The following is a 27,026-nucleotide window of genomic DNA, read 5'->3' as shown; positions in this document are numbered from 1 at the left end:
AGAAGATTAACAAGTCATTTTAGAGCTAAATGTGTTACCCGGCAACAGAGCGCTGCAGATCTGAGGTCTCTCAGCATGACAACCAGCACACACCCAACACCACAAAAGAGCAGCTGAACAGGAGAGGATGAGCTGTTTTTTAAACTGGCCGGCAGAAATCCCACTGAAAACCATTAAAAGAGCTGAACTCCGTCTCAAAAACCCATTAATGTAGAAACAAAAGAAAAAAGAATATAAAGACAGATATTATGAAGAGGTGTCTACAGTTGTATCCAGGCTACTTTTAACATTTTATTTTACTTTATGAAAATACTTTTGTTGTTTAGTGAAGAACATGATATAAAAATGTAAATAGTAAATACAGAACTGACTTATTTATTTTTGTTTTCAAGGATTTTTTTTAATAATTATGTTGTGTATTTATTTTTGTCAGAGATTTAAATACACAATTAAAAGTGAGAGAGAAACCTGCATTACTGCAACATAAACGATAAAATACCAAAGATTTCCTAAGAGTTTTTCAGTAAATTCCATTTGCTGCAAACCAAACAAATGAGGAACAAGGCCACCTCGTTTGAAAAAACATGTTAAGAATCCTTTGCCACATTATCAGTAGCTGAAGAATGCTCCGGGGAGGAGCCTGCCGGAATCTTATATATTTTCCTCTAGATAAAGTTTTGTTCTTGCAGTGTTTTAGTGTGACTCACCTTGGTGACGGAAACAGGGCAGATCTGGAGCTGCTCCCGTGGAGAAACCATCTCTAACTTCATTCCTGTTTTGAAGGAGTGCTTGGGCAGGTCTACGTGGTCCTGACACAGTAAAGTCAAGAGTTTTAGACAAATGTGCTCCACTTTTGTTAATGCAGATGTGCAAAAGACCATGTAGGTCATGCAAACCCTCCTGGGTGGCCATGTAATGACCGATGGACTTAGTTATCACCTATTACCTATACCTTCTGGGGATCATTAAGGCAAATTTAATATTATTTTAGACTTTTTTTTTCCATAATTGAACTATTTGGCTAAACTGTTTCCTGTTGTGGATGATGCTTAAGTGATTTATCAAAACACATTTCTGTAATTTCTTTAACTTCTAGCTAACGTCTTGCTCTGTAGAAGTTTTCTACTGGTGATTTTTCTTTGTCACTTTATTCTTCTGTTGCTGAGAAGATCTTAAGTCGTTTCTCAGACTTATGTTGGATTAATTTTACTTTCTAATCCCTCTATGTTTACAGGCCACCATAAAAACACATCATTTTCAGATCAACAACAGCTCCAGCTCTCGATTTCTGTCTATACATGAGAAATCGCTGTTTCAGAAATAAAGTGGAAAAAATAAAAAATCGGGTTCTGGTTATGTGTTCAGGGTTTATATCACAGAATTCTTACTTAGGAATAAAAGTGCACAGGAGTATGATTCAGATAAGATTAGTTGTGCAGCCCTATGAAAAACAAGTTGTATGAAAACAGGAAGGTTTACAGCAGTGATGTTGTCCTGGTGAATATGTTAAAATGTTCAGCTTATTTTGCAGGTCAATCATTTCTGGATCATTTTGGGGGAATTTTCTGGCGATTATGGGGGGAAAAATACTTAATTTTCCTGTTTTCTGCTGAGCCTTCACTCAGTGCACTCTAACTAAAGGCAGATTCCAGGAATAAATGCAGCTTTCCTTTTCTTTTTCTTTTTCTTAGAACTTGGAACCAGATGGTATAACTCCTTTTCAGAAACTTCTTTGAACACTTTTAGAAAAATGACAGGTTGTATGGAAAAACACAATAACATATTCAAGTAAGGGAGACGGAGGGAAAACTAGGAATGAACGTAACTTACCTTGAACACCTCGAGTGGTAACGGACTCTTCTGTCCATCCAGTCCAGCGCCCTCCAGAGCCTGCTGCCAGTCAGCGGCATCCTTCAGAGATCTGAGCTCTGATCAGGGAAGACATGATACCTGAAGTTATCTTTTTGAAGACTTTCATTCTAATAATACATCAAATAACGAATTTTCCCTCAATTTGTCAGCGGCATATGCTTTTGCTCGAACATAAGCCTGTACACAAAAAAAAACAAAAATCAAAAACATGCATACACCATTACCTGCACATGAACTGATGTCTAAAAGAATGTAGAGTAAAAAAACCCCCGACCCAGAATTAGTTTACTTTCTGAGCAAACTGGTGAAGTGGAAGTGAAACTAGATCATTTAACATGAAAGATTTTCTGATTTTGTTGCTTATCAGTTTTTAGAATTAATTTGTGAGATTATATTACTGCAGCTGACTGTAACATTTGTGCGTCATGATTCTGGTTTAGGGCTTATTTGTGGCTGCACTGGTGCTGTTGATTGCTGTGGCAATACTACTTTAAGAAGAAAACAAGTATATAGCAATCACTGATGATAAATGACTCATGCAGGTTTCTTCAGACCTGATGATGTGATGCTGATGCAATTTTTCTTGTTTGTTATCTGACCATGTAATTTGATATTTTATCTTTTTATTTTGTTTTGCTGTGAATTAATAACACCCTGGGCTTTCATAAATTATATTTATGATTGTGTTTTCTACAAACAGTTCTTAATTATACTAGAATAAGATAAAAAATGACCCTGCTGAAATGTTTAACACTTTAAAATTAGTCATGTTTAGGGTAGCGGGGCTACTCCTGATATGGCATAATCCTAGAGTCGCAACAAGTATACTGTTTTTTTTTCCCCTACACACTGAAAATGTCCTTTCCCATGACAGCTGGTTGCAGATGAAAAGATGTAAACAGATTTTATTTTCACCTGTTGGTGGTTCTAAGGCTAAGTGGTTTTCCAGGGCCCAGCCGAGGGGCCGAAGCCTGACGTCCAGGTAGAACAGCCAGGTGTCGTGGGCCTGGTGATCTTCAGAGAGGCCAGCGTATCGAAGCCGGAGCCTCCCTCCAATGTTCTGGATGACTCGAACAGGCCAGTAAAGAAAAGGGTCTGAAACATTCTGCAGCTCCAAGACTGAGCCCTCGGTGATCAGATCCACCGTGTTCTTACCTCGCAGAGGCTGAGGAGGAAGCAGGGAGAGTTTTTAGGTATTTTGAGATCTCCCGGGACACAATGGAGCTCTAAAGAAAAATCTCCTCGTGGGTTTATTGACTGGGTTAAACCTGGCTAAAACTTGTGTGTGTTACAGCTTGTGGGTGAAAGATGTTGCACAGCCTGAAAACATCTATTATTTCTGGTTTAATTCTAGGTTTACTGAAGAGGAACAAAGACAGGGTTGATAGTTCACATGAACATCATGAAATAAAATAAGACTCCACTATGTTTGTTTTTTCTAGTGTTAAATAAGGCTAAAACAAAGCCAGTAATTACCCAAATGCTTACTTGACATGCTCAGACAGTTTTAAATTTTGTTTGCACATTGTGATCCTGGAACATACAATTAAACAGGATGAATGTCACTGCTATCAGACTTTTCTGTCATTTTCAGTACAAGGCTCCTGCCTGCAGCTGACTCCAGTCACATATTCACACTCAAGACCCCAGAGACGTGTCAGCCTCATCATCTAAGCTTCAAACATGGATCACTGTTGCAGAGAGGTTAAGGTGGCAACCATGAACCCTTTTCTGAACCTCAAAATATAACTGAGACCAGTCAGGTTATTTTTGGGTTGGGTCCAAACTGTGGACATATTACACAACAGGCCTGTTCTTATTATAGAAATACACAGTGATGTCCATCTCAGGGAGAAACACAAAACAACTGACTGACCATAAAATGACCTCAAATAGACATGAAACAGCCACAAAGTGATGACATTCAAAATACATTTAGGAGAAATGTGGAGGAGAAATAAGTATTAATACAGAGTGACAAGAGAAAGATGAAAATTTAACTAAAATGGGCAAAAGTGTGACAAAAATAACCATAGAAGATTAAAAAATTACCTTTAAGACATTTAAAGTGAGAGATTTTAGACAAAACAACCACAAAAATATGACATAAAATGCTAAAACCAGTCAAAACAGTTCTAATTCTATACACAAATAAATAAAACCAGTAAATTCATAAAATATGAATCACCCCCTCCAGCAGGTTGGCTGGTGCCGTCCTAGCCCCCGTTAGGTCCTGAATCAAGAACTCTGTCCAGTCCTTGTATTTTTCCTTGATGGCTGCAAAGAAACAAAAACAACAAACATTAATAAGAACATCCACATGTTTATTTATTTATTTCATATTTTGTTACCAAATTTCATTATAAAAAGCTATATTAGTACTCTGCTCTGATTTATTTCTGAGACTATTTGCAAAAGGAAAGTAAGAAGATTCATATTTAACAGGTTTTTTTTGCAGAAGTAACCAACTGAAAATGAAATTGTATACAAGTGCAGACCAGAAGCTGAAAGTCTAAGCAACGCAATCCCTCAATTATATTTTTATTGTGGTTTTTTTGGGGACCTTAAGTGCCTATTGCTAAACTACAAACTGGGAACAGAAACAAGTTTCAATCAGAATTTTAGATATCAGATGTTACTGGGTTATTTGTTAGTTCCTCTGTGAGCTGTAAATGGTTCATGGAGTGATGGCTGAGGCTAAGCTCAAATTCATGTTTAAGACCACATTATAAAAAAAACACTCATATCAAGACTGAAAGAGTCAGTTTCAGAGTGACATTTAAAAACTGATCTGAGACGCAAATGAGGGGAGGACAGAACAAAAAGTATAAAAGCAAATTATGATGACAAAGACAAATACTGCAATAGCTGAACTGAAACTCTCCCAGATTTGTCCAAAGTGAAATGAACAGAGCTCTTAGGTTTTGGTATCTATGAATCAAAAGATTTAAGCAACACTAATCCAACACACTGAGAAAACAAAGGAAGTATGTATGACTGTACACCTACATTCCAGTTCATCAGGCTTCTAAAACGAAACTAAGTTAATAGAATACTTTTAACTCTTTAAGATCACATGAAACATAACCTTCCCTATCAGTTCTGGAGCCACATTATCACATTTTACAAGATAAGTGTCCTCAAGACACATTATTGATGATCCCTTGAACAGTGGTCATAAACATGGGGGTTGAGGCATTAATTTAAAAGAGAAAGTTTAAATTGTTTTAGTTCATGTTTCCATCTGCTCTGAAAAGTCATGGTTTTAAAGGTTTCTTTTTGAGGAGGTTGTTTTTAAGGGTTTCTAAATACAGCTTAAGGTTTAAGAAAATTTCAATAGTTTGATTATTCTAGAAGCTGCAGCAGTTTGTGGTTTTGCATCACAGTGACAAGTAGGTTCACTTTAATAGTACCAGTAAGGTCGGACTAAAGAATAGAAACATCTTTAAAACTTGACAGTTTTAAAAACAAAGTCAAATTGATTGCAGGACTGTTGCCATTTATGTAAATCGATTCTTACATGTTGCCAGGTGCCATTTATGTAAACCAGGTGCACCTATTTAATTGTAAAATTTGTGAAATGTCAGTCAAGTAAAGTGTGAATGTGTGTGTGACGCATGTTATGGAAAACAGACCGTTTGGAGAGCTCATTTCTGGGTGAAAATATGAGTTGACGAAGAAATAAAAGCTGACTTTCATAAATGATGACTTCTAGGTGCCTACACTTGCAATGTCCACCTGAGTTAGTGGTATTAGTTGCTACATATCAGTCCCTGATTCGTTATTACTAAACAGCTTCTATTTCCTGTTTATACTGGCTGATCTATGCCAAGTTTGCATGGTGCAATGGTCATGTGATTTAAGTGTTTTCATATTTACAAACTGCCTGTGGAGGTAAAGACGAGATCCTTTAGGTTTGCTCTGTTCATATTCAGAACTTAAAGGGTTATTAGAGTGCTGCCTTACATTTCCTTCCTCCTTGTTATCTGTTCCAGGAAGATTTATTTTGAGCCGTTGTAACCACTGATGACCCTGTTTCTGTAAACTGCAATTTTTTTCTTTTTTTTTCTTTTCTTAATGGCTTTATATATATATATATATATATATATATATATATAAAACAAACAAAGAACCTGAAGTTTGTTTGGACGAAGAAGATTTAAACTGAAAGTTTCACTTTTCTTCAAAGAAAAATACAAACTTAAAGCAGTGAGAAATGCCACTAACAAATGTAAAATCTGACAAATTAAATATCCAAGATGCTCAACTAGAAACAAGGCAAGTTTCAGATCATGCACAATGCTTGTAAATGTTACCAAATTCTCCATCCAGGAAAAACCATTGAGTCATGTCAGACTTTGGTTTCACAAATGAGCATTTAAGTTTTGAATTCTTACTCATTTACAACTTGACTTGTCTAGACACTTAAATGCATGCATCCATCTGAAGCGTTTAATTATACAGTTACTGAAATAAAAAAAAATAAAAATAAAAAATCTAATAATCTTGCAACCACACACCAAATATTTGGCTTCAGTTTTAACATAGTTGTGCAGGCAAAAGAGACTTGCACAAGACATACCTGCATGCTCAGCCTGCACCTGAATGTAAATGCAACAAATATTCTACAGTGGTTAACCCCGTGGGGATAAACATTTTGTCCCCACATATGAGGTGGATTCCCTCACTGTTACCACATTATAAGCAGATCTGTGTCTTTGTGTATCTACACACAGGAGGGCCACAGCTCTGGCCCTGAGTCATGCTAAAAAGCCAAGTTCCAGCTAATTTACGGTGTGACGTGTGCTTTTCTTTGCTTCCTGTTTCTCCACTGTGCAGCAGTGTTACATAATAGCTTGTATTTGCTTTTAACTCCTGATATCAGCTTTCTTTTCATCCCTCCGCCTCCTATTCCTGAATACAAAGCTGCAGTTCAAATGAATTTAAGAAAATTGCCTATGTTTTAACTGTTAATGGTACAAAAAAAAAAAAAAAAGAAAAAGAAAACACAGATAGGCACCTGGAATCACTGAAACTTCACCAAATAAGTCACAGTTGCAGAATGACTAAATGTGCTGTGAGAACAGATATTCCCTGCATAGCTGATTAGAATCAAGCTGAAGTGAAAGAGAAATACAGCCGGTGCCCTGAGGCACTGCTGATAATGAAAACAGGTCTTGAATGTAGGTTGTTTGGCCATGAATAGTGTTTAGGTTGCAACAAGATTTTGTTGTTTTATCTGGTTAGATAATGGTAACCAGGTGTGGATCTACATGGTGAAGAGAAGATGTGTGTGTTGTCTTTATCAAAAAAATTATTTATGGTTTTTGCATTTGCAAACATAGTTTTTGGTAGAATAGATTTGTGGCAATTTCCATTAAAAAAAATCATTAAGTGATGGTTTGTGTTGACAGAGACACAAATGACCAACCGTTTATTAAAAGCCAAGAGAAATGTTTATTTTACTGAAGCATTTTTACTATTTCACTAAAGAGAAAAGTTTGCTTTTGCTTCAACATTCTTAGAGGATATTGTTTTTCTGTCTTCAGCAAATTCACATTAACTTGATGTAACTCATGCACATACCAACATATGCTTCAAACAAATTGCTTGTCAAAATTCATTTTCATCCTGATGTTCAACATGGAAGACCCCTTGAACAACTGGACAAAAGGTTTCTTTTTTTTAAGTATGAATGTCTTTAAGGAGAGGCTGCTTCTCCCATGGACTGCATGTAAATTATGGACACTGTCTCTGGGTCTAAGAAGTCAAGCCAATGTAGATGCCTTCAGCACACTTCTGTAGACTTTCTCAATTAGGTTTGCAAACACAAATCTACATGTGTAAGAGTTAAACTGCCTCTTGTGGGCAGCATCAGGAATATGTGGAGTAATTTGAGCTGTGTGCTGCTAGTAGTTGTGTTGGAGCACATGTTCGTCTGTTAGCTTCACTCTGTCATGGAAGAGACAAAAGTCAAAGTGGAGCCTTTGTGGTGAAAGCAAGTGTTAAATATTGATGGCTGTCAAATGCAGCTGTTTTCTGAGCTTAACACCAGTACCTCTTTGCTTTTTATAGGCTTTGGTTCTGTGTTTCTTTGCTATGAAATGAATTATTGATCCCCTATAGTGTTGAGTGAAATTTCAACAAATTAGCATTTAATCAGCATGTAGCATCTCCACATCCTTCACACTGTCAGATTGTTTGAGGAATGCATGTTTGTCCATCTGAGTTAAAAGAACATCTGTCTGCAGGGTGTAAGTGATGCAAACAAATACCTGCCTGCACGTAAATTTTCCTGAAATTTCTTAAATCTGCAATATGACTAACAGCCAGAGGAGGCTTTTCCTCGGGTTGCAGAAGTATAGATGAATCCAGCAGCCATTTGGTATGAGGCGCCATCTTGTAACGCCACCATTACTGTCTCCTAATTATCTTACATCTGTACCTGTCGGCTGCCATGCAGAGCCTCATGGAAAGCTGGACTGACAGAGTTAGACAGCGGCCCACAGTTACTGATAAAGGTAGCTTATCTGGCCATATGAAATTTATTCTGTTTTTTTATATTTGTTAGGCATCAGTGTATTAATGTAAACTCTGCTTGACTGAAACTGTTTTTAATAACTGGCAATCTACACCACAATACGTGGTCTGTTTATGATACTAACCAAATGATTTTTAATTTTATGGCCATAACATTGTCCTAATAAGAGCAAATAATATTAGGTTTCACAATATCCAAAATCAGTCATTTACTTTCAGTGACATCGCTGCCCTTTGTCTTGTAGCCCATTAACATTAACTAGCATAGCAAACGTTGCTATGCTCAGCTTTATGTCAACATGGATATGTAGAATTTGGTGTCAGACTTAACTGCACTAGTCCCTCCAGATTTCCTTTACATTGTTAAGAAAAAAGTATGATTCTCGTTTTCAGTCCCAACATGAAGAGAAATGCAACCGCAGCAATGGAGGAGGCACTCCTAATGGTTTCTTCTATATCTTATAGTTTAGAAAATGACTACTAGTCACTTCATCTATAAGCTCAGAATTTTCCTAAAAGGTTTATTGACTCCATCTCTAGTTTCATATCTTTTTTTAATACTGAATGTTGTTCATATTGTAACTCATTGTGCCATTTAAAGTAAAACTGACAATGAAAATGGGATAAACTTTAGAATCTTAGTCCGATGTCACCACTACGTATCATGTCCCTTTTCAACAAGTGTGAGGATTCACAGCAGTAGTCCATAAACCAGTGAGTCTGATAAAGATGTGAGCCCTCGTTATGACTTCTTTTCTGAATTACAAGATACTAGATTCCTAATTTAATAAACTAAATTAGATCTAAAATAGATCCCCCCCTTTGTTTTCTGTTTAATAGCTCATTTAGAAAATATTATATAAACCAATGAAAAAGGTTTGAGTCTTTGAACGTGACAGTCCAAATACTTTTTTTTTGCTTTAACTGTAACACGGGCATCAAATCAGAGATTTTTTTTTCGTTGTTGTTTGTTTTTAATATTTAGAAGATTCACATTTTTACAAGGGTTAAACAGATAGTTATGGGATGCATTATTCTATTGTATTTAAACTATTTATTCTAATCTTTGTTCCTTTCATGTCACTGTTACCTCCTGCTACCTGTTTGGTGCAAAATCTGCAGCCCACCTGCTTCAAGCTGTTGTTACTTCTTGTTAAGATCAAGCTGTAGTGTTTGGCTCTGCACCCACATCCATGACGATAACAAGAGATGCTTCTCTAAATGCAGTCTGCCAAAAATGTGTAGCTACAGTTTGCACCATTACATTAAGGCTATGTTGAAAACAGTTAAGAAATTATGTGAAAATAGTGTTAAAAATATAACATTTCTGTTAGTGGTATTCTTCTGTTTTTATACTACTGAACAGAGAATAATATCTTAATGCAAACAGATGTTTTTGCAATAGTTATAAAAGCTATATTTTATGTAAAATATGTTAATTTGCATGCACATTGTTGTGTCACTAGCTTTTCTACATGTAAAAATGTATCTTGTTGAGAAGGGGCACACTGTAAGGTTTAAAAGTTGTTTTTCTTCAAACTGTTTTCTTTTGCTCTCTTTATTTTGGTCTGATGAGTGATAACTGGAATGGCAATGTGATGATGTTATCAGGAGAGAGAAGTCATCTTTGAAAATGGGGGAAAAAAACAAACATCACAGTCATTCAAATATCTGCACAAACGTTCTTGGTAGATTTAAATAGATAACTTCAAAAAAGTCTTTATTTTTTATTTTAGTTATCATTTTTTGTTGTATTTAATCAATTTTATTATTGCGCTTTGCTTCTAATAGTCTGATGAATCTATCATCTTTTTAATTCTTTAGTTCTGGTCTTTAATCATTTGTGCTTTGTGCAGTGGTACATGTTGCGTGATTACATTTCTCCCTCATTAAACACTGTGTAGCGCTGCTTAAAATGTTGCATATTTAAAGCTGAAAACATTTTAAAACTGCTTCCAAGCAAACTAAAAAGGCATTTTCATACTTCTTTTAATGGGTGCATGCACCGTTTGGTCAGTAATCTGTTTTCAAATGACGGATTGAATAAAATCGGTAACATCGCTAACACTTAGCTCCACAGAGACTCAGGATTTTAAATATATAATTGACTGAGGAGACCAAATCAATAAATCCTCTCATGGCTCGGGACTCCAGAGGTCCTGCCAGAATCAAATCAACAACTGTGTAATTTTCTGGCAAATAAATCAATGTGTCAACACAGGCAGAGCAGTTTTCCTGAGATGGTAACATGAACAGAGAGTACGTCTGTGGCCCAGACGCTTTCTGCCCGCCTGTTTTTTTCCTGTGAGACTATTTTCTGTCTACACCACTCCTGCTGGTAGGTTGCACACATACTCTCCTGTCTTGATCTTGAGTGTGCAGAAATAGATGAACTATTTTTACAGATCCTGCCCAGATTAGGCATGAAGTCATTAAGTGCTCGGCCGACGATGCAGAAGCTAAAACATGCAAACTTACACTTACTTTAGCCTCTCTCTCTTCTCCCTTCTTTTCCCTCCCCGATATTTCACTTTCACTATACATTAGTTATTTGGGATTAAAAATTATTCATTTTTCTTCATTTCCATCCCAAAGGTGGCAGACACAGAGGTGAAAGCTTGACTTTCCCATAACAATAAGTGCATAATTAACACCTCGATAGAGGAGACACTAAAAAAAACCAAAAAAAAAACATAAACACACCCCCTCCTCCACCAAACCACCACATTATCCCACAACCAGCCCCCCTCTTGTCTCCAGAGACCCAGCTGCCTGAAGTCTCCAAGCAACTATCTAGCATCAAAAACAAATATGAATATCTATGTATGAAATATTTGCATCTCCTCTCCGCTGTAAACAAACTCATCTATGTCCACAGCTTTTTTTAAAAGCTTTACTTTAGATAATCAGGTTTATAATTAAAGAAGAAAAATCAGCCAAGTGTTTTAAGTCATGATCACAGCGATGCAACAGATTCTAATCAGAGCTAATAGGAGCAAATTATGCCTGATTCCCCCTCTGTCCCATCCAGTCATTACTCGCTGGCATGGAGATGAACAGCCCTGAATGCACAGGGGTAGAAAGCCAAGTCAATGCAAACTGATTTCCAGTGACGGGCTTCCAAATAATGACTACAGCATGAGGTCACACATAAAAAGCCATGCAGAGCAATGAGAGATATATTACTGTTATGTTTGGCTGGAAAGTTTTAGATGCCATTTTTATTGCTCTGTTCATGACAGGACAGGGGATATTAAGGCAGTTTGTGTAAATATGAATTAACTCAGCAATGAGTGAGCATTAAGTGCTGAAGAGGCCCACAGGAACAGAGATCCATGCACATACTTTTTTTCATGCTTTTCATTCATGAAAAACTCTCGTATTGCTTGTGAAAATTCAATCAAAGAAAAAGGCAAACAAGCACAGCCACTTTTCTTTGATAGAGACTCACAAGCTTTGCAAGGTTATGCAAATTTGACAAGAACAGCACGTAGGGCTGATGAAATATGATCCAAACTGGAGCCGTTTGTCTCCTGCCACCTTGTTTTACATGATATTTGTGTGTCTGCTGGCTCGTACTCGAAGGTTAAAGCAACTTTTAGATTGTAGATGGGTAATATATTAATGGACTTATTTAAAAATTACTCCAAATTTATTTTATATCAAAATTAAGTAAAAAGACAAATGTGTGGCTGCAAAAAAAAGGTCCCCAGTAATAAACAGTTTGTACAGTTCAAACAGTGTTGAGAGCCAAATCTGAACAGCTTTATTTTTCAAAACCTAAAGTCTGAATTCTTTTGAAAAAGTCCTTTATGTGTCTTGAAGGATATTTCAAAGCTCTTCTTTGGATTTTGGCTGTGTCTTATTTTAGGTAATGTTGAGAGCCGAGCTTTAGGAAGGATTCATCACTCCATCAGACCTGTTACTGATTTTCAGTCCAGTTCTTGTGTTGTTTTGCGTACCTCTGCAGGTACTACGACTTCCTCCCAAAGTCCAAAGACATGCATGTTAGGTTGATTTGTGATTCTACACTTACTATCAGAATGTGTGTGTCCTGATTGTCTCTGTCGGCCCTGTGGTTGACTGGGGACCTGTTCAGGGTGTACCCCACCTGCATCTGACTGTGTTAGATTTGGCTTATTTTTTTAGTAGACACTTGTGGCAGGCAGCTAGTAAAGTGTTAATAAAATGCTAAATATTTATGCCCAGAAGGAAATTGTAATGTTGTAGTAGGTTATATTATTATTATTATAGCTATTATTATATAGCTTCCTTAAAAAGTAGAGTCTCCTAAAGAGTAGAGTGCTCTGTTCATTATTGGAGATGGCTTCTGTGTTGCATTTCCTGTCTAGTCTGTTGTCTAGCTGAACTCAAAGGTACCTGTATTCCTCCACTACCTCCACCTCTTTTCCCAGGATGCATGCAGTGCTTTGTTTACTCCTTTTCCTCCGAAAGTCAACAATCTTCTTTTTTGTTTTATTTGTTTTCAAGATGAGGTGATTGTTTCTGCACTCTCTCACAAATTGACTCATTTCCTGTACTCAGCTTCTTGTCCATCACTGATACTACCCCACAACTGCAACAACTCATTAAAGTGTGAAGTAGTGTGAAGTATTAACCACAATGTTAAGTGTCTTTGCTAAGGTGCCTTTTTGTGTAGGCATGACATTTTGTCATGAATGGCGGCGGAGGTGAGGACCCAAATGCAGGCAGGAGGCAGAACTGGTGCAGGTAAAAGGTTTATTTCCCAGGAACACAAGACAGGCAACCATAGACGACGGGGATAAACTCCAGAGAACAAAAACCAAACATGACAAAATGAGGATCTGACAATGAATGACTGAAAACCGGGAGTACTTATACACAGAGGGAGTAACAAGACACAGGTGAAGTGGATGACTAATCAGACCAGGTGAACTAACGAGGCAGGAACAGAAAACCACAGGAACACAAGAGGGAAAACCAAGCATGACAAAACTGAAAACTAAAGCATGAACATAAGAACTACAAACCAAGAACATGACCAAACTAATCATGACAAAAACCAAAATCCTAAACAATCAAAACACCCACCAAAACCCAGAAACCGTGACAACATTTCTCTGACAATGAACAGAAAATGAGTGAAAAAGCAACCAATATCTAAAGGACGACCTTCAGATAGCCTGGAAAACTTGTACTCAAGACCCCTTTAACAGAATATAAGAACATCTGGCTGCTTAGAAGTAAAATATAAGACAAAACAAATTATTATCAAGAGAAGTACGTTTTGATTTTCAGTTACTTCTTATAAAGCAAAACTTCAAAACATTCTCAGATTACTTTTTGACGAGCAAACTGATTATTAATGACTCTTAACCCCTTTATGCATGATGTGACAAATTTGCAACAAACCACTTCTGACCTGTTTATTTATTTATTTTTATCAAACTAATTTATTTCATTTATTTATTTATTTTAATTCAATCTTATTTACATATTTATTTTCACACAATTTATCTTCATGAATTTATTCAATATGTATTTGTACTTTATTTTATTCTAGTCTTTTTCTTTATGGTATTTTCTTTGTCCTGTATCTATTTTATTTTTATATAGTTGTAAATAAATTCAGGCGTTAAGGGATCAAAGTGCAATAGTTGTGTTTTTTAAGTATAAATCTGTTTTTTATTTACTTTTTCTGACACTTCAGATGATTGATTAGATACTAAAAATACAAAAATAAGTAAAATAAATTGTACTTTGAGGTTAAAGTGTAGAAGTCCAGGGTAATTTTATACCCCATTCTAACTACAAATCTTTTCTTAAACTACACAATAAATTCTGGATGCAGGAGAATAAATCCACCTGTAATGTTATGTTGTCAAAGTGAGATGTCACACCCAAACCAACTTGGCCACTTGTATTTTTTTGTCTTTCTCACCACAATGCAATAGTCTGCCTGAATGCAGTCCAAGTTTTACAACCCCGCTGCACACCTTACACCCACAGACACACACAGAGCTGGAGAAAGGTCGGTCTCGGAGCGTAATCTCCAGCAGGCTCTGGCAGGAAGCAGTGTGGTGAATTCATTATGCAAATGATTTCTGTCAGGAGTTGTTCAGTGAGCATCTACCTCACCACATGACCAAACTTGTGATGCAGCCTGAAAACGCTCTTTTAAAGAATGGATCAGTGTACCCTCAGTACATGCAGACACACATGCATGCACATACACAGAAATGTCCACATGCACTTAGAATGTAGAAAAACCACCTCAAGTGCAGAGGCCAGATATAATAACAATAACATAACAAAGATTTATTGTTTTTATTTTAAGCATCCTGCTTTTTGATGAATACATGATTTTATTCTAAAACCTTTGTTTTTTAAATTTAGCATGACATAACATCAGACATGGTTAATTTACCCTATGCAGTAGCATGAGTAAGTCATTACAGGTAAGGTGTTAAAATCCAAGTCTGCACCACTCTTTGTGTCTTTCATATGACTTTTGAATTCCAAAAATTAAGGAAATAATGCTACAGAGCTGCAGCCTTTTAAAGTACTTTGCTTCTCTTGCAAAACAGACCTGCTCATTAATTTGGCCGCTCACTTGATGAGCACAAAAGCTTTGTTGAACGCATCAGCTAGCAGAGGAGCGTAAACCTGAACTGAAGAAGCTGTGCTTGTGTGTGGGTGAGTTTAATGAATGAGCAAGCAAGTTTGACGAGGGATTTAGGTGTGTTGTATTATGTGCTTTGTTCAATTTAAACACTCATTTAAATCAATCTTCATTAAGGCTAAGAACATAAAGAGAAAGGTGAAAGAGCTTGCAGAGAGCCCTGAGTTTTGCCAATGAGTCTTGTGGGAGGAACTCTGAAAACCACTTTGTCATGTCGGAGAGCATCAGCGAGCAAACAATCAGGAGGAGTCATTGTGAAACTCTAAAGGTTACACGATGGAAAAATCACAGCCGCTGCTTTAAATTTGCTCTCAAAGCTCTGTATAATGTTAAAGCTTCCTGCACGTCATGCATTTAACAAGAAAACACCCTGAAACTATGTTAAAAATGTGCTTTATTTAAAGTTGATTTGTCTTTTTTTAATAGTGTACTTTAGACGTCAGGATAGTTTTTTAATGCTTTTATTAATTCTAAACTTTCCTATAAATATTCATAAATCCAAACTACTAAAAGATGATTATTTTTACACATGTCTAGTACAAAAACTAGTTCCATCTAAATACAGAGGAAGTGAATAAAATTTGTTTGTGATCAGAGAGATTATTTATTAAGTCTTTCAAGAGCAGGAACAGGGGCCAAATAGGTCACGTGGACCTGAAGGTTCTGTTTTTAATCTTTAACGGTCTTCCCACCAGTGGGAACAATCAAATAAACACACAAAGAGATGCAAAAACATCACTAAGAACCCAAAAATTACCACAAAGGACATGTATTTCTAAAAAAAAGGAATTGAAAAGTCCAAAGTACCACAGAAAGACATTAAACCAAACCAAAAAATATGCAGTGACCAGAAAGAGACCATATAAAAGACAAATTACCAGAAAAATCCAAAGTACCACAAAGAAAGCTAAAACAACTACAAAGGAGACACAACAAGTACAAAAGAAGAACCAAAGGGACAACATGACCCTAAAAAAATGAGTCAAAACAACTAAGAAATTACAACCATTCATTTAATGACAGGACTTAAGTGCCAGCATCAAGTCTGAGCAGAAAAACCTGTAATTCAGGTTAACTGATAGAAATGCAGTTACTTTAATTAGGCAGAAACATTTACTACGATGGTCGTTCCAAACAATCTGAATGTAAAAATCAATACTGAGTTATGATAAAATAACATTTGCTTGAAGTCCTGTATCAGTTATGTATGTTTTACTGGCTATTTTATAGAGGGGTTTCAAGTAAATTAAGTCTGTTAATTATACTTTGCTTTATTGAAAATTATACAATAATTTTTCTTTATTATTAAATAATAAAAACCTTACAGTTCAAAGGTGCTCATACAGAACAATATGGTGTCTCTAAAGTGAAACAACACGCTAACATGTTTTATAGAAACAATTACTTATACAGAAACCTGTCTACATTCATGTAGTGAAGCTTTCAAGGAAGTTGAGAAAGTAAGACACAAGAAAACAGCATAAGCTTTCCATCTCTGTAACAAGCAAGTAAAATGATCTGACTTGTATCCAGAAACTTGTCCACATTAATTGTTTTTTTTATCTTAATGTTACTGAGCAAATTCTGCAACTGTGAAATCCCTGAGTCTCAAATCTAAGTAAGTAAAACCTCACAGTGAAATTGTGATGTTTGTATAGTTATTTAAACAGTAAAATGTGGGAAAAGTTTATAAAGTATCAGAATTTTCTTTTAACTCCAAGTTATCATTAAACGTGAGGAACTTGTAGTAAACCTAAAGGACTGCACAAGTAGATTATTCTGTAGATGTGTTAGGAAATACACATTCACAAGCCACTTATTAGGTCCACCTGTTCAACTGCTCGTTAACACTATTAGATAATCAGCCAATCACATGAAAGTAACACAATGCAAAATGTCTTGTTGATGTCAGAGGTCAGAGAACAATGGGCTCCAGACTGGCTGGAGATGATAGAAAGGCAACAGGAACTCACTTAACTACTGGTTCCAATCGAGAGGGCAAAATAGCATCTCTGAACACACAACTCATCCAACCTTGAAGCAGATGGGCTCCAGCAGCAGAAGACCACACCGGGTGCCTCCTGCCAGCTAAGAACAGGAAACTGAGGCTACAGTTCACACAGACTCACCAACACTGGACAATAGAAGATGGAAAAACATTGCTGGTCTGATGAGTCTCCATTTCAGCTGCTACATTCAGACGTTGGGGTCAGAAGTTGGTGGAGACATCATAAAAGCATGGATCTATCCTGCCTTAGATCAACAGTTCAGAAGGCTGCTGGTGTGGGAGATATTTTCTTAGCACTCTTTGGGCCACTTAGAAGTGATAAATTGTTGGTAAAGTCTTCCTTGAACAAAAGTGAGATGCCATGAGAGATACTGTAGCTTAGCCACTGAGGGACAGATCTAACATCAGCAGTTAAAATCGTCTCCAAAAGTTCAGACAGGTGACGAAATGATTTTATCTCTCAGACGCGTCTAACAACCAGACACTCATCCACATTTGATCTTCTGCTCCACATGGAACTAGTGACCTTCTGTTTCTGACTATTTGTCTGTTGCCTCTTCACCAGAGCATCATGTTTCTCTCCGAGTTGCCTCATTTTGCACCAGTTATCATGAGAGCACAGTTTGGTCTCAGCAGGCACTAACATCAGTGTACGTGTGTGTGTGTGTGCATGTGTTATCACATTGCTAAGACACACTCACTCAGCTAGAAAGGAGTTGCATGCAAGAAGAGGCAAGGCATGTCAACTGAGCTCTTGCAGAGAGGTGAAAAGAGGAAGAGGAGGAGGAGGAAGCACACTGCACATGCAGCTCTGAGGCCTAACAGTCGGCACAGTGTTGATTTCATGTTAGCCACTAGTGAGCCGGGCAGGCGTGTTAGTCAGAAGCACTACTAGAGCTGCTTACCTTTTCTTAGGTAAATGTTATCTGAGAAATAAAAAACACACAGAAAGGAAACATAAAACAGGTTACTGTAACAGATGTAAGCAGTTACAAACACACACTCACTTTGCTCTTTTATATTTCAACCTACACTCTTACACACTAAAATGTGCGTAACATGATGCAAATTCTTGAAATTAATCTTTTGAGGAATTATATTCACAAACTGACAGTATGTAGCAGCAGCCTCTTTGGGGAACATAAAACGCCTCCATTACATGCTTTCTGCCTCGGGTTGCATCATTAAACATGTGAAGATGTCAGCTGTCCATCATTGTGTTTCCAAGGGGGGAAGAAAAGGGGGAAATATGAAATCTAAGCTTCCCAAGAGTCAGCCACACAGCTTATTGTAGCTGACCTGTTTTCCACAGATTTTAAACAGAATATATCACAATTTCTAAATCAGCTTGTTTCTTTGCTTACTTTGTACTGAGATGCACATTAAAAATTACATAATTTACATAATACATACTACATAATAACATACATAATAATTACATATTAAGTATTTTTTCAAGTGATTTACTGATTAGTTTTAACAAAACAAATGCAGCTCCTAACAGGAAGCTAATGTCAGGAGAGAAAAAGGGAATAAATTATTTTTTTGTATCATTCTGTGTGTTTTCACTCCGGCTATTGGCAGATATTATAGTACAGCTTATAACTATTCAGTCAGAGCCAATGAGCCACTAAGGAAAATATTTAATATATAGGAAATAATTAACCAATCAGAATTCAGCTCATGTTGTGTTGTCAGCTGAAATTCTGTAACTCTGACATCATACAAGAAAAAAAAACAGAGGCTAGCTTTCCCTTGCTTTTTGACTAATCGAAACACTACTTTGAAGGGAAACAGAAGGTGTAGAAGGCTGCAGGTGCAGAATCACAGTTTTAAGGCCATATCAAAATGGAACTGCGGACTCAGCAGTCGTAGGAGAACTCTTGTTGGTCTTCATTTGATTAGGATAAAAAAGTAGGTTAGTTCTGTGGTCAAACTCCAACTATGCCGATGACAAATGTTTCAGCAGAGGTTTTTCTCTTATTTAGAGAAAATCAAAACCACACACTGGCATAATGGTGAGTAGAGGAAAGGAGAGTAGACTTATACATTTTGTTGTGGCTTCCTGCAGCTTGACGCATAACTGTTCTTTTACATTGTTTTAAACAGTGGGTTAATTTTCTGGTATTTGGGTTGCTATGCACTTGAAAATTTCATGTAGTCTACTTTAGCTTTAATTGACAGTATCCTAAAATGCTGTCGAAATTGTGCCGGTAATGTTTTGAACTTCAGCTGTCATCTGATTAGTTTTTCAGTAATTTTGTCTTGTGGGATGTACTTACCAGAAGAACATTGTGTGCAGATGTGTATTTTGCTATATCTGCTTTCTCTTTTTCTATCTCTTAGTTACAGTCACCACCAAAACTCACTGGAATCCAGAGGTGTGATGCCTTCAAGTCATCATGCCATTCTATCATTACTTCTGCACGGATGACATGTACTGTTGTAATCTGAGGGTGTTGTTTGTACACTTTCTTTGTGGAAACAATCTGCTTGCTGACTAAACCAGGATCAATAGACCAGTGAGTTTGTCGCTGGAACTCTGCACAAAATGTTAGGATTTTGGAAGTGAACGGCATCCTCTGTGGCCTGCAGTTACTCCTAAGCCTACTTTAGCCAGATGAAGCAGCATTGTGTTCCTGCTGTGCCAAAGTTTCATTCAATCCTACTGCTTCAGACCATGTCACAAATTATCGTCAGACTGTAAAATGCACATTCGATCCTGTAATAATAACGGCTTCACTCATATTCTGCTCAGATAAAAAGTAAGTCTGTTCTGTTGATTTATTGATGTGATATATAATCAGGAGTCTGCACAGTGTTGTTCTGCAAACTTTCTGGATTCTGTATGCTATTGTCCTGTTTGACTTCCTATCTGCCTTTTCTGCTTCATGCAGACTGAAAGGCTTCTGTCAGAAATAGGCCTGGGGCCAGATGGAAAAATCTGTGTGTGTGCATGTGTGTGCTAAGGCAAAAATGTGCATCTGTTTTCTTTTCTTTACACTTTAAAGCTGTGCATACTAATGGTTATTTTATAAATCTCAATCATGAAACCGTATGCATTTGCAATAACTTGATGAAAGATTGCAGAAAGTCCCTAAAGTTAGTTATTAGTCATCAAAGAGAAAGAACTGAGACAGTAATCAGTGAAGATGGGGAAAATAAAACAGTATTTATTTGATAGTCCCAGTCTGCCACCCTGCATTTTTACCCTGTTTCCACTTACTCATATGAGATTTCAACTGTTCTATAAACGTAGAAAAAGCATGCATTGTGTGAGGAATGCACACATTCTTACTACATATTTCTTTATAAATACCAGCTTGTGTTGATGAAATGGGGATGCATGTTTTCTGAGTGTATGCATTGTTGATGAATCCAGACGGTAAAGTATATTTTTAGCGAACGCCGAGGGGCCTCTGGGATGTTTCAGAAGCGTCCGCAATGAAACCGTAGCAGTGTCCAGTGGAATTCAGAGTTTGCATGTGTGTGTGAACAAAGAAGACAAATGATGATTGTATCCTGCTCAAGTTTTAATGAGAATAAGATAGAACTTGTTGGGTTGAGGGGATTTATTGTTTGTTTAAATAAAGCAGTGACTAGCTGCCTAAATAAAACAATTATAAAATATTCATCAAGTTTTAGTTGCCACAAGTTAATGTTTTAGGCAAAACAATTCTCTGGCCATACACCGTATGTCCATTATTAATGTTTCTTTGCAAAGCATTGTTTCCCGCAAATGTATCTAAAAAATGAAAATGCATTGTAAACTTATGTAATTATGAAACTTATATAAGTTTAAGAAACACTAAAGCAGCACCTGACATATTTTGAGTCAAATCAAAAATTATTATTATTATTTTTTACATTTCATTAATAATTTCTAACCAAAACCACTTAAAAAATATATCAACCATTGCCAGATGATTGCACACTGAGTGCCTTTAGGCTTAGACTGATTGGCATTGTCACTGCTGGGAAACTTTTTTATTGTGGTCTCTCAAAAGAAAAAAAGGTGGAAAAAAAGTCGACATTGATCATAATATCACAAGTCTTTTTCAGTCATATCTCAGATAATCAGTTTAAAAAGTCAATTTCACAGCAGTATGAGAAACCAATTAAATTTTGTCTAGAATTGTGAACAAAGGCAGTTTATAACCCGCCTGCTATTGCAAAACACAAAGGAGGAAGTTTGAGAAAAAAAAACACTGAAACAGAGTGAACATGACATATGGAGCTGGTGTGAGGGTGAGGACACCCCGAGTCAGGTGGAAACGTATCCAGGTCGTCTCCACAACGACCGAGGCACAAGCTATCCATCAGCAGGGAAGTGTCGAGTAAAATAAATGGTCAGAACACGGCTGGAAGGCTGAGTTAGGGGGAAAAATCCGCTGTGGAAGGTTGGGATGAGACGTTAGAGATGAGGCTGTATTTGGGCTTGGCTGAGGTGAGAGATAAAAGATGCGCTTATAGATTATAGATGATTATTTCATTAAAAAAAGGTGATCGTTTTGTATTTAAGTGGCCGGGCCTGCTTATGGTGTTATGTGTTTGCTACATACATAGCTTCAGGCCTGTTTTTTAAATCTAAGAGCTTCTGGGACAACCTGTCTTTCTACTCAGTTTATTTAAAGCAGTCTTTGAACAGTAAAGATGAGCCTGTGTGTGTGTGTGCATGTAAGCCGGATTTATGCTCGTGCTACGTCTCAGTGTGGTCGTTTACAGCGTAGCTGACGCTGGTGAGTTTGCTTCAGCACTCGAGCGTAGGGGGTACACGTAGTTTTAGTGTTGTGTTGCAGGTCAGAGTTCTTTTGACGGTTCACTTCAGTTCGGTCGGTATTTTCTGTTTTAAAACAACAACGGCGTCCAGTATGGTTCAGTGTCTTTATTAGCTTGTGGAAGATAACGACGAAATAATTTGATCAGCCTCTCATCCACTGGTTATTGTTTTTAAAAACGGTGGTTACCACACCACCATCTGGCAACACGTGAATCCAAACTGACCAATCACAAGGCAGTACCTCCGCGTAACCATCTGTGAAGCAGGGGTGCACGTCAGGTCTGAAAGAGGTGCACGTCAAGCCTCTGCGGAGCTATGCTGAGCCTACAGCGGTTACACAGACGCAAACGCAGTGCGACCATAAATCCGCCTTAAAATGAGTAAATGAAACAAGCCAGATACAAAATATTTCCTTCCATCAAGTAGCTCTATAAGTGACCATCTTCAAAGCAAAAATTTTCAGATATCTACCAATAAATAAATAAATGAATGTAAAAATAAATAAACCATGGTTCATGAATACAACCATTAACTTTTTTTTCATTCTGTGACAAGCTACAAACTCATTAAAATTAAAATTAGAAAATGTTAATAAGCTGTAGTGTCTATGCCAAATTTCTTTAAAGATTATAAAACATATAATATATATATATATATATATATATATATATATATATATATATATATATATATATATATATATATATATATGTGTGTGTGTGTGTGTGTGTTACTGGTAAAGAATAAATGAAGATGGCACACAGCACAATTAAAAAAAGTTTCAGGTTTGACTAAAAATAACCAAAGGGAAACTTTGAGGATGAAAATGAATTTTCTTTTTCTAGTTATGCATCCATAGATCTAAACCTTTATCAGATTATAGCACATTGTGTGAACTTTTTGTCTCTGCAAAGGCCAACTCTGATCGAGTGAAGCCAAAACAAATTACAGAGTTTTTAGTGTAGAGAGTTCAGGTGACGTTTCCAAAATGGCCATTTTAGTACAGTTTGGCACCATCTGTTTTCAACATCCCCTAATTCACAGACCTCAGGTTTTAAAATGTTGTGTATATTTGAGTTGTTTGCCCTATTATGGCCCAAAGTCTTTCCTAAAAAACTTAAAAATAGCAAGCAAAAACCATTGCTTTTCTTTTATGTGATTGCCATTTCCCTCATGTTATGTTTTAAACACAATTTAAAACTACATCACATTTGACTACAAACATGATAATAAATAAATAAAACCAACCTAATTAAAACAGTGTTTTGTCATTTATTTATGGATAGAAATTATCAAGTGTTACATATGTGTGACTGGCAAAAATATCACTGACCTTAAAGGTGACGCATGATTGTCGTGTAAATATTTAACTGTTTCTGCTACACTTGAGTTTTGTTGCACTCAGCTTCCAGCTTCAGGTTGACATTGTCTTCACTAAGTTTGATTTGAATGTAGTGAAGACACTAACCACTAAGGATCAATGTATCTGGTTAAATTTAACTTAATTGTTATGTTTTAGTGAACTTGTGAAGCTCTCGTGAGAGCATTCATATTGCCAGGGGCCAATCTACTAGGCTACGTTCACACTGCAGCTCAATTTAACATTTTGCCCATATGTGACTCATATTGGATTTTTTAGATTGTTCATTAAATAGTTGAAATATATCTTTGTCATTATTTCATGTAATAATTACTTCAGCTTTAGACCTTCTCAGTGTGTTTCTTCTGTAGCCAATCTGATGCATTAATGCAAAGCATGTGTGATAGCTAAGAGGGAAAGATCAGTTATTAATGACCAATAATGGCAGGATGGAGTTATTAGCACCACACCTGAGTAAGAGGCTGTTTCCTGTCGCCATGCAAGACCACTTTGCACATTTACAATATTTATTATCCATATGCTAAGAGCACTTTTTTCTTATTTAATAGTAGTTTTTGATGCCTCTTTTTAAGCTTTATGCATCAAAGCAACAACAATAAAAACAGTCAAATTAGTGGCTGGAATCCATGTGTGTGTTTTTTTTTAACCAAATTAAGCAATTAACCTTGTTTCCTTTAAATTTTCTATTCTGGATTAATAATAAAAAAGTAATTAAATTAAATTAAATTGAAAGCATTGACAATATTGTTATTTCTGGGAACATAGAAATGATTGATAAAATTAATTTAGTTTTAGAAAAGAGTTGCCTCCCCAGCACTCGTGACCAGCTCCATCAGTCATCCTGTGAACTTCAGGCCCTATTTGTGTGTTCACTGTTTCAAAAACATGGTAATGTGTTGGACAAATGTGAAACTTGCTTACTGTTTCTCAGTTTCTTGTCTCAGTATTACACTGACTTTTTTATTTACCAGCATTATTTCTTGTTGTTGCTTAGAAAGAGAGCAAAGGTCATTTCACTGTGTGTGGACTAGGAGCAGAGCAAGGTAAAAACTACTCAGTATGTTCTTAATTTGCTGTTTATTATAGGAGCTATAACACAAAGAGCTAAAAAACAGAAGCACTTCCTATATAAAAAGTCCCTGTCATATTAAATTAATAACAGTGTTTGATTTCATTTTTCTAGGCAGTAAAAGAAGCTCTTCGTCATGTCAGAGATCTCACATGGCAGCTTGTCATTCAAGTTTACCAATGCAGATTGAACCCATGTGTGTGAGTGTGTGTAAGACCAGGTGCAGATCCACTCAAGTCTTCCCTCCTACCTTCAGGGGGCATGAGCGTCTTGTTGTTCTGGGCGCACCAGCCCACTGGATGCAGCTCCGCCGTCATAACATCACACCAGAAGTCAGCCTTGCGGTCGTCGCTGTAGCCACTGTAGCGCAGCAGCAACAGCTGGCCACATGTGGTGATGATTGTGGCCACCCAGTACGTGTCAGGACTGCTCTTATTGGCTACTTCCAGCTTCATGCCTGGCTGGAAGCTGCTCTGAAGGCTGATTTCCACCTAAGAGAGACACATTGAAGAAATTAATTTTATATCTTGAACAATACTTAGAAGATCATTTAAAGCTACTTTATTTGGCGGTAAACAGTTTGTCAGTTATGTAGCCTAAATTTCCATAAATAGAAAGAATGTATGGTAGATCAAATATTAACTAAGTCTGTATATGGCCACTCTATATAAAATGTATGCCTTTATTTTCCTCTTTAAAATGAGGCTGGTTACACTTGTTAAAGAGTTTTGAGTGACTTCTATTGAAGTTTCCTTCAATAGACTGCAGCAAATGTGGAACTAAAAAGCAGTGGATGATATCAAAATGTCAAATTCTAGCACACTGATGTGATTTGACAGCTTTGGTTATGACTACTGGTGCTTATATTTATAAACAAGGAAAGTGTGAAGGGGAACTCCACTAAATTTAACACCTAAAGGAGGATTTATGGGAAGTACCACACCACATTTCAAAACAGTTAATTAGTATATTTTTTGCTCTGTCAGAAGCCACAGAAAATAACCTCGGTGAATCTGGAAACATCACAGCTTGAAACTTCACAGAAAGTCAGTATGACGGTAGGAAATCTAACAAATATATGATTTAGGTTGCATGATGAGAAAGTCAGTTATGCAGAATCTTGTGGTTTTGGAAATTAACCCACATCTGAAAGAGAAGTCATCCAAAAGGAGTCAAATAATCGTATTTCCTGATTCCAGCAACTTAAATGTAAGAAAAAAGAAAAAAACAAAGTAATTTAAAGATTACATTAAGTAAAATACAATTACTAATAAATGCCAGTATATCTAATACCCCATTACTGTAAAGAACATGTCCAGGACCGACTGTGTGTTATCATTTCTGTTGCAGGAAAAACAAAGATCTGGATTTAGGTCAACATCAAAAGTTAACCCCTACTATATCAGGCTAAGACACACATCTGAAAATAATTTTCATGCAAGTTAATGCCAAATAAATTAAATAAACTCTTCTATCAACTATAGGAGGGAGTGAACCCAGGATGCACTGATGCACCTAATTTCTTTAGATGTAACTTTTGAGCAAATGGTTAAGTGTCACCATAAATGCTATAAACATATTTCTGGTAGATCTTAACAGCCAACTACATAAAGAGCCATGCAAAAGCTGCCTTTTCCCACCAAATTAATCTTTATAACCAGCCAATTTGAACAGAATTCATCTTTTTCTTTAAGTTTGTTTGAGTGAGTCTTTTAAAACTCTTCACTACCCTCAATACAGTAAACTACACAGTTAACTTCACATTTAGAAATAAAATCCTGAAAATCCAGTAGTGCTAGAACCAGATTCTCCAGCAGGTTTCTAGCAGGAAACATGGATGTTTAACTGCAGGTAACAGTTTTACCTGCAGCGAAAAGCAGTTATAATGCTCTCGAAGAATGCTAATAGGGAAGCTAAGCTAACTCAAAATATGGAAACCAAAAGAGTTAAATTTTGCTTACTAAAACAACTCAAATAAAAAAAACAAAAGAAAAAAAGTCAACTGTTTAAGCAAATAATAAATACGGTGAATTTAATACTGCTTCAATTTGCATCAGGCATCAGTTTATCACAATTTTCACAATTAAAGAAAAGTCCATCCATCCATAGTGGCTGCAGTCTGTTTTTACAAAAAGCTGTTAGCTTGAATGCTGCTACTGTATAAAAATTACTGTTGATCTGCTAAGTCTATTGGGAGTTCAATTCAGCTTTATTTTGTAGGAGTTGTGTCAGACTTAGATATTTTTGTCTCTGCTTGGCATTGCATTTGTGAAGTTGAAAGACAGTCATTTTCTTGGGCCTATTCAAGCTTGTCAATAATTTTTTAAATCTCTTGTAAGTGGTATTTTGAAATTACACAATTAAGACTTTTGAAAAACAAGGATGCATTCAGCAGTTGTGGATGCAGTGACACATAGCAATGCAGATAATCTTAAGATAAAAGAGAAAGTAAACCGCTGTCTGATGTAAAAAGCTAAGTGGTGTTAAATCTGTAAAATCCATGTTTTGAAGTTTCAGATGGAAAATCTTTGCTCTTCTAATGCCTCTGTTCTGAGTAGCTGTTAGCTTAGCTTCCCTATTAGCAAGCCTAAGTTTCCAAACAGAGTTCTTTATCTGCTGTTTTCTGCAGGTAAGACAAGAACTCTTTATAATGCCTCCATATGGGCACATTTAAAGCACTGAATTTGGAGATTGCAGCACTTTGTGAAGGAG

The 27,026-nt window shown here is 36.5% G+C and overlaps 1 protein-coding gene across 3 annotated transcripts in view; it reads right to left on the bottom strand.

Annotated features, from left to right (window-relative positions):
* sfmbt2 (Scm like with four mbt domains 2) overlaps positions 1 to 27,026 on the bottom strand; it is a 66,903-nt gene that overhangs the window by 24,324 nt on the left and 15,553 nt on the right. For all 3 annotated transcript variants that reach the window (XM_041977458.1, XM_041977461.1, XM_041977459.1), the window contains exons 4-9: positions 24,565 to 24,805; positions 17,990 to 18,010; positions 4,061 to 4,149; positions 2,788 to 3,037; positions 1,831 to 1,928; positions 708 to 809 (exon numbers count right to left, since the gene is read on the bottom strand). In XM_041977458.1, coding sequence (XP_041833392.1) covers positions 708 to 809; positions 1,831 to 1,928; positions 2,788 to 3,037; positions 4,061 to 4,149; positions 17,990 to 18,010; positions 24,565 to 24,805 — 801 coding nt within the window. The remainder of the gene's footprint in view (positions 1 to 707; positions 810 to 1,830; positions 1,929 to 2,787; positions 3,038 to 4,060; positions 4,150 to 17,989; positions 18,011 to 24,564; positions 24,806 to 27,026) is intronic.

Source organism: Melanotaenia boesemani, chromosome 23, assembly GCF_017639745.1.
Source record: "Melanotaenia boesemani isolate fMelBoe1 chromosome 23, fMelBoe1.pri, whole genome shotgun sequence".
NCBI classification, from domain to species: Eukaryota; Metazoa; Chordata; class Actinopteri; order Atheriniformes; family Melanotaeniidae; genus Melanotaenia; species Melanotaenia boesemani.
The sequence above is the reverse complement of the archived record's forward strand: the minus strand, read 5'-3'. Positions and strand labels throughout refer to the sequence as shown.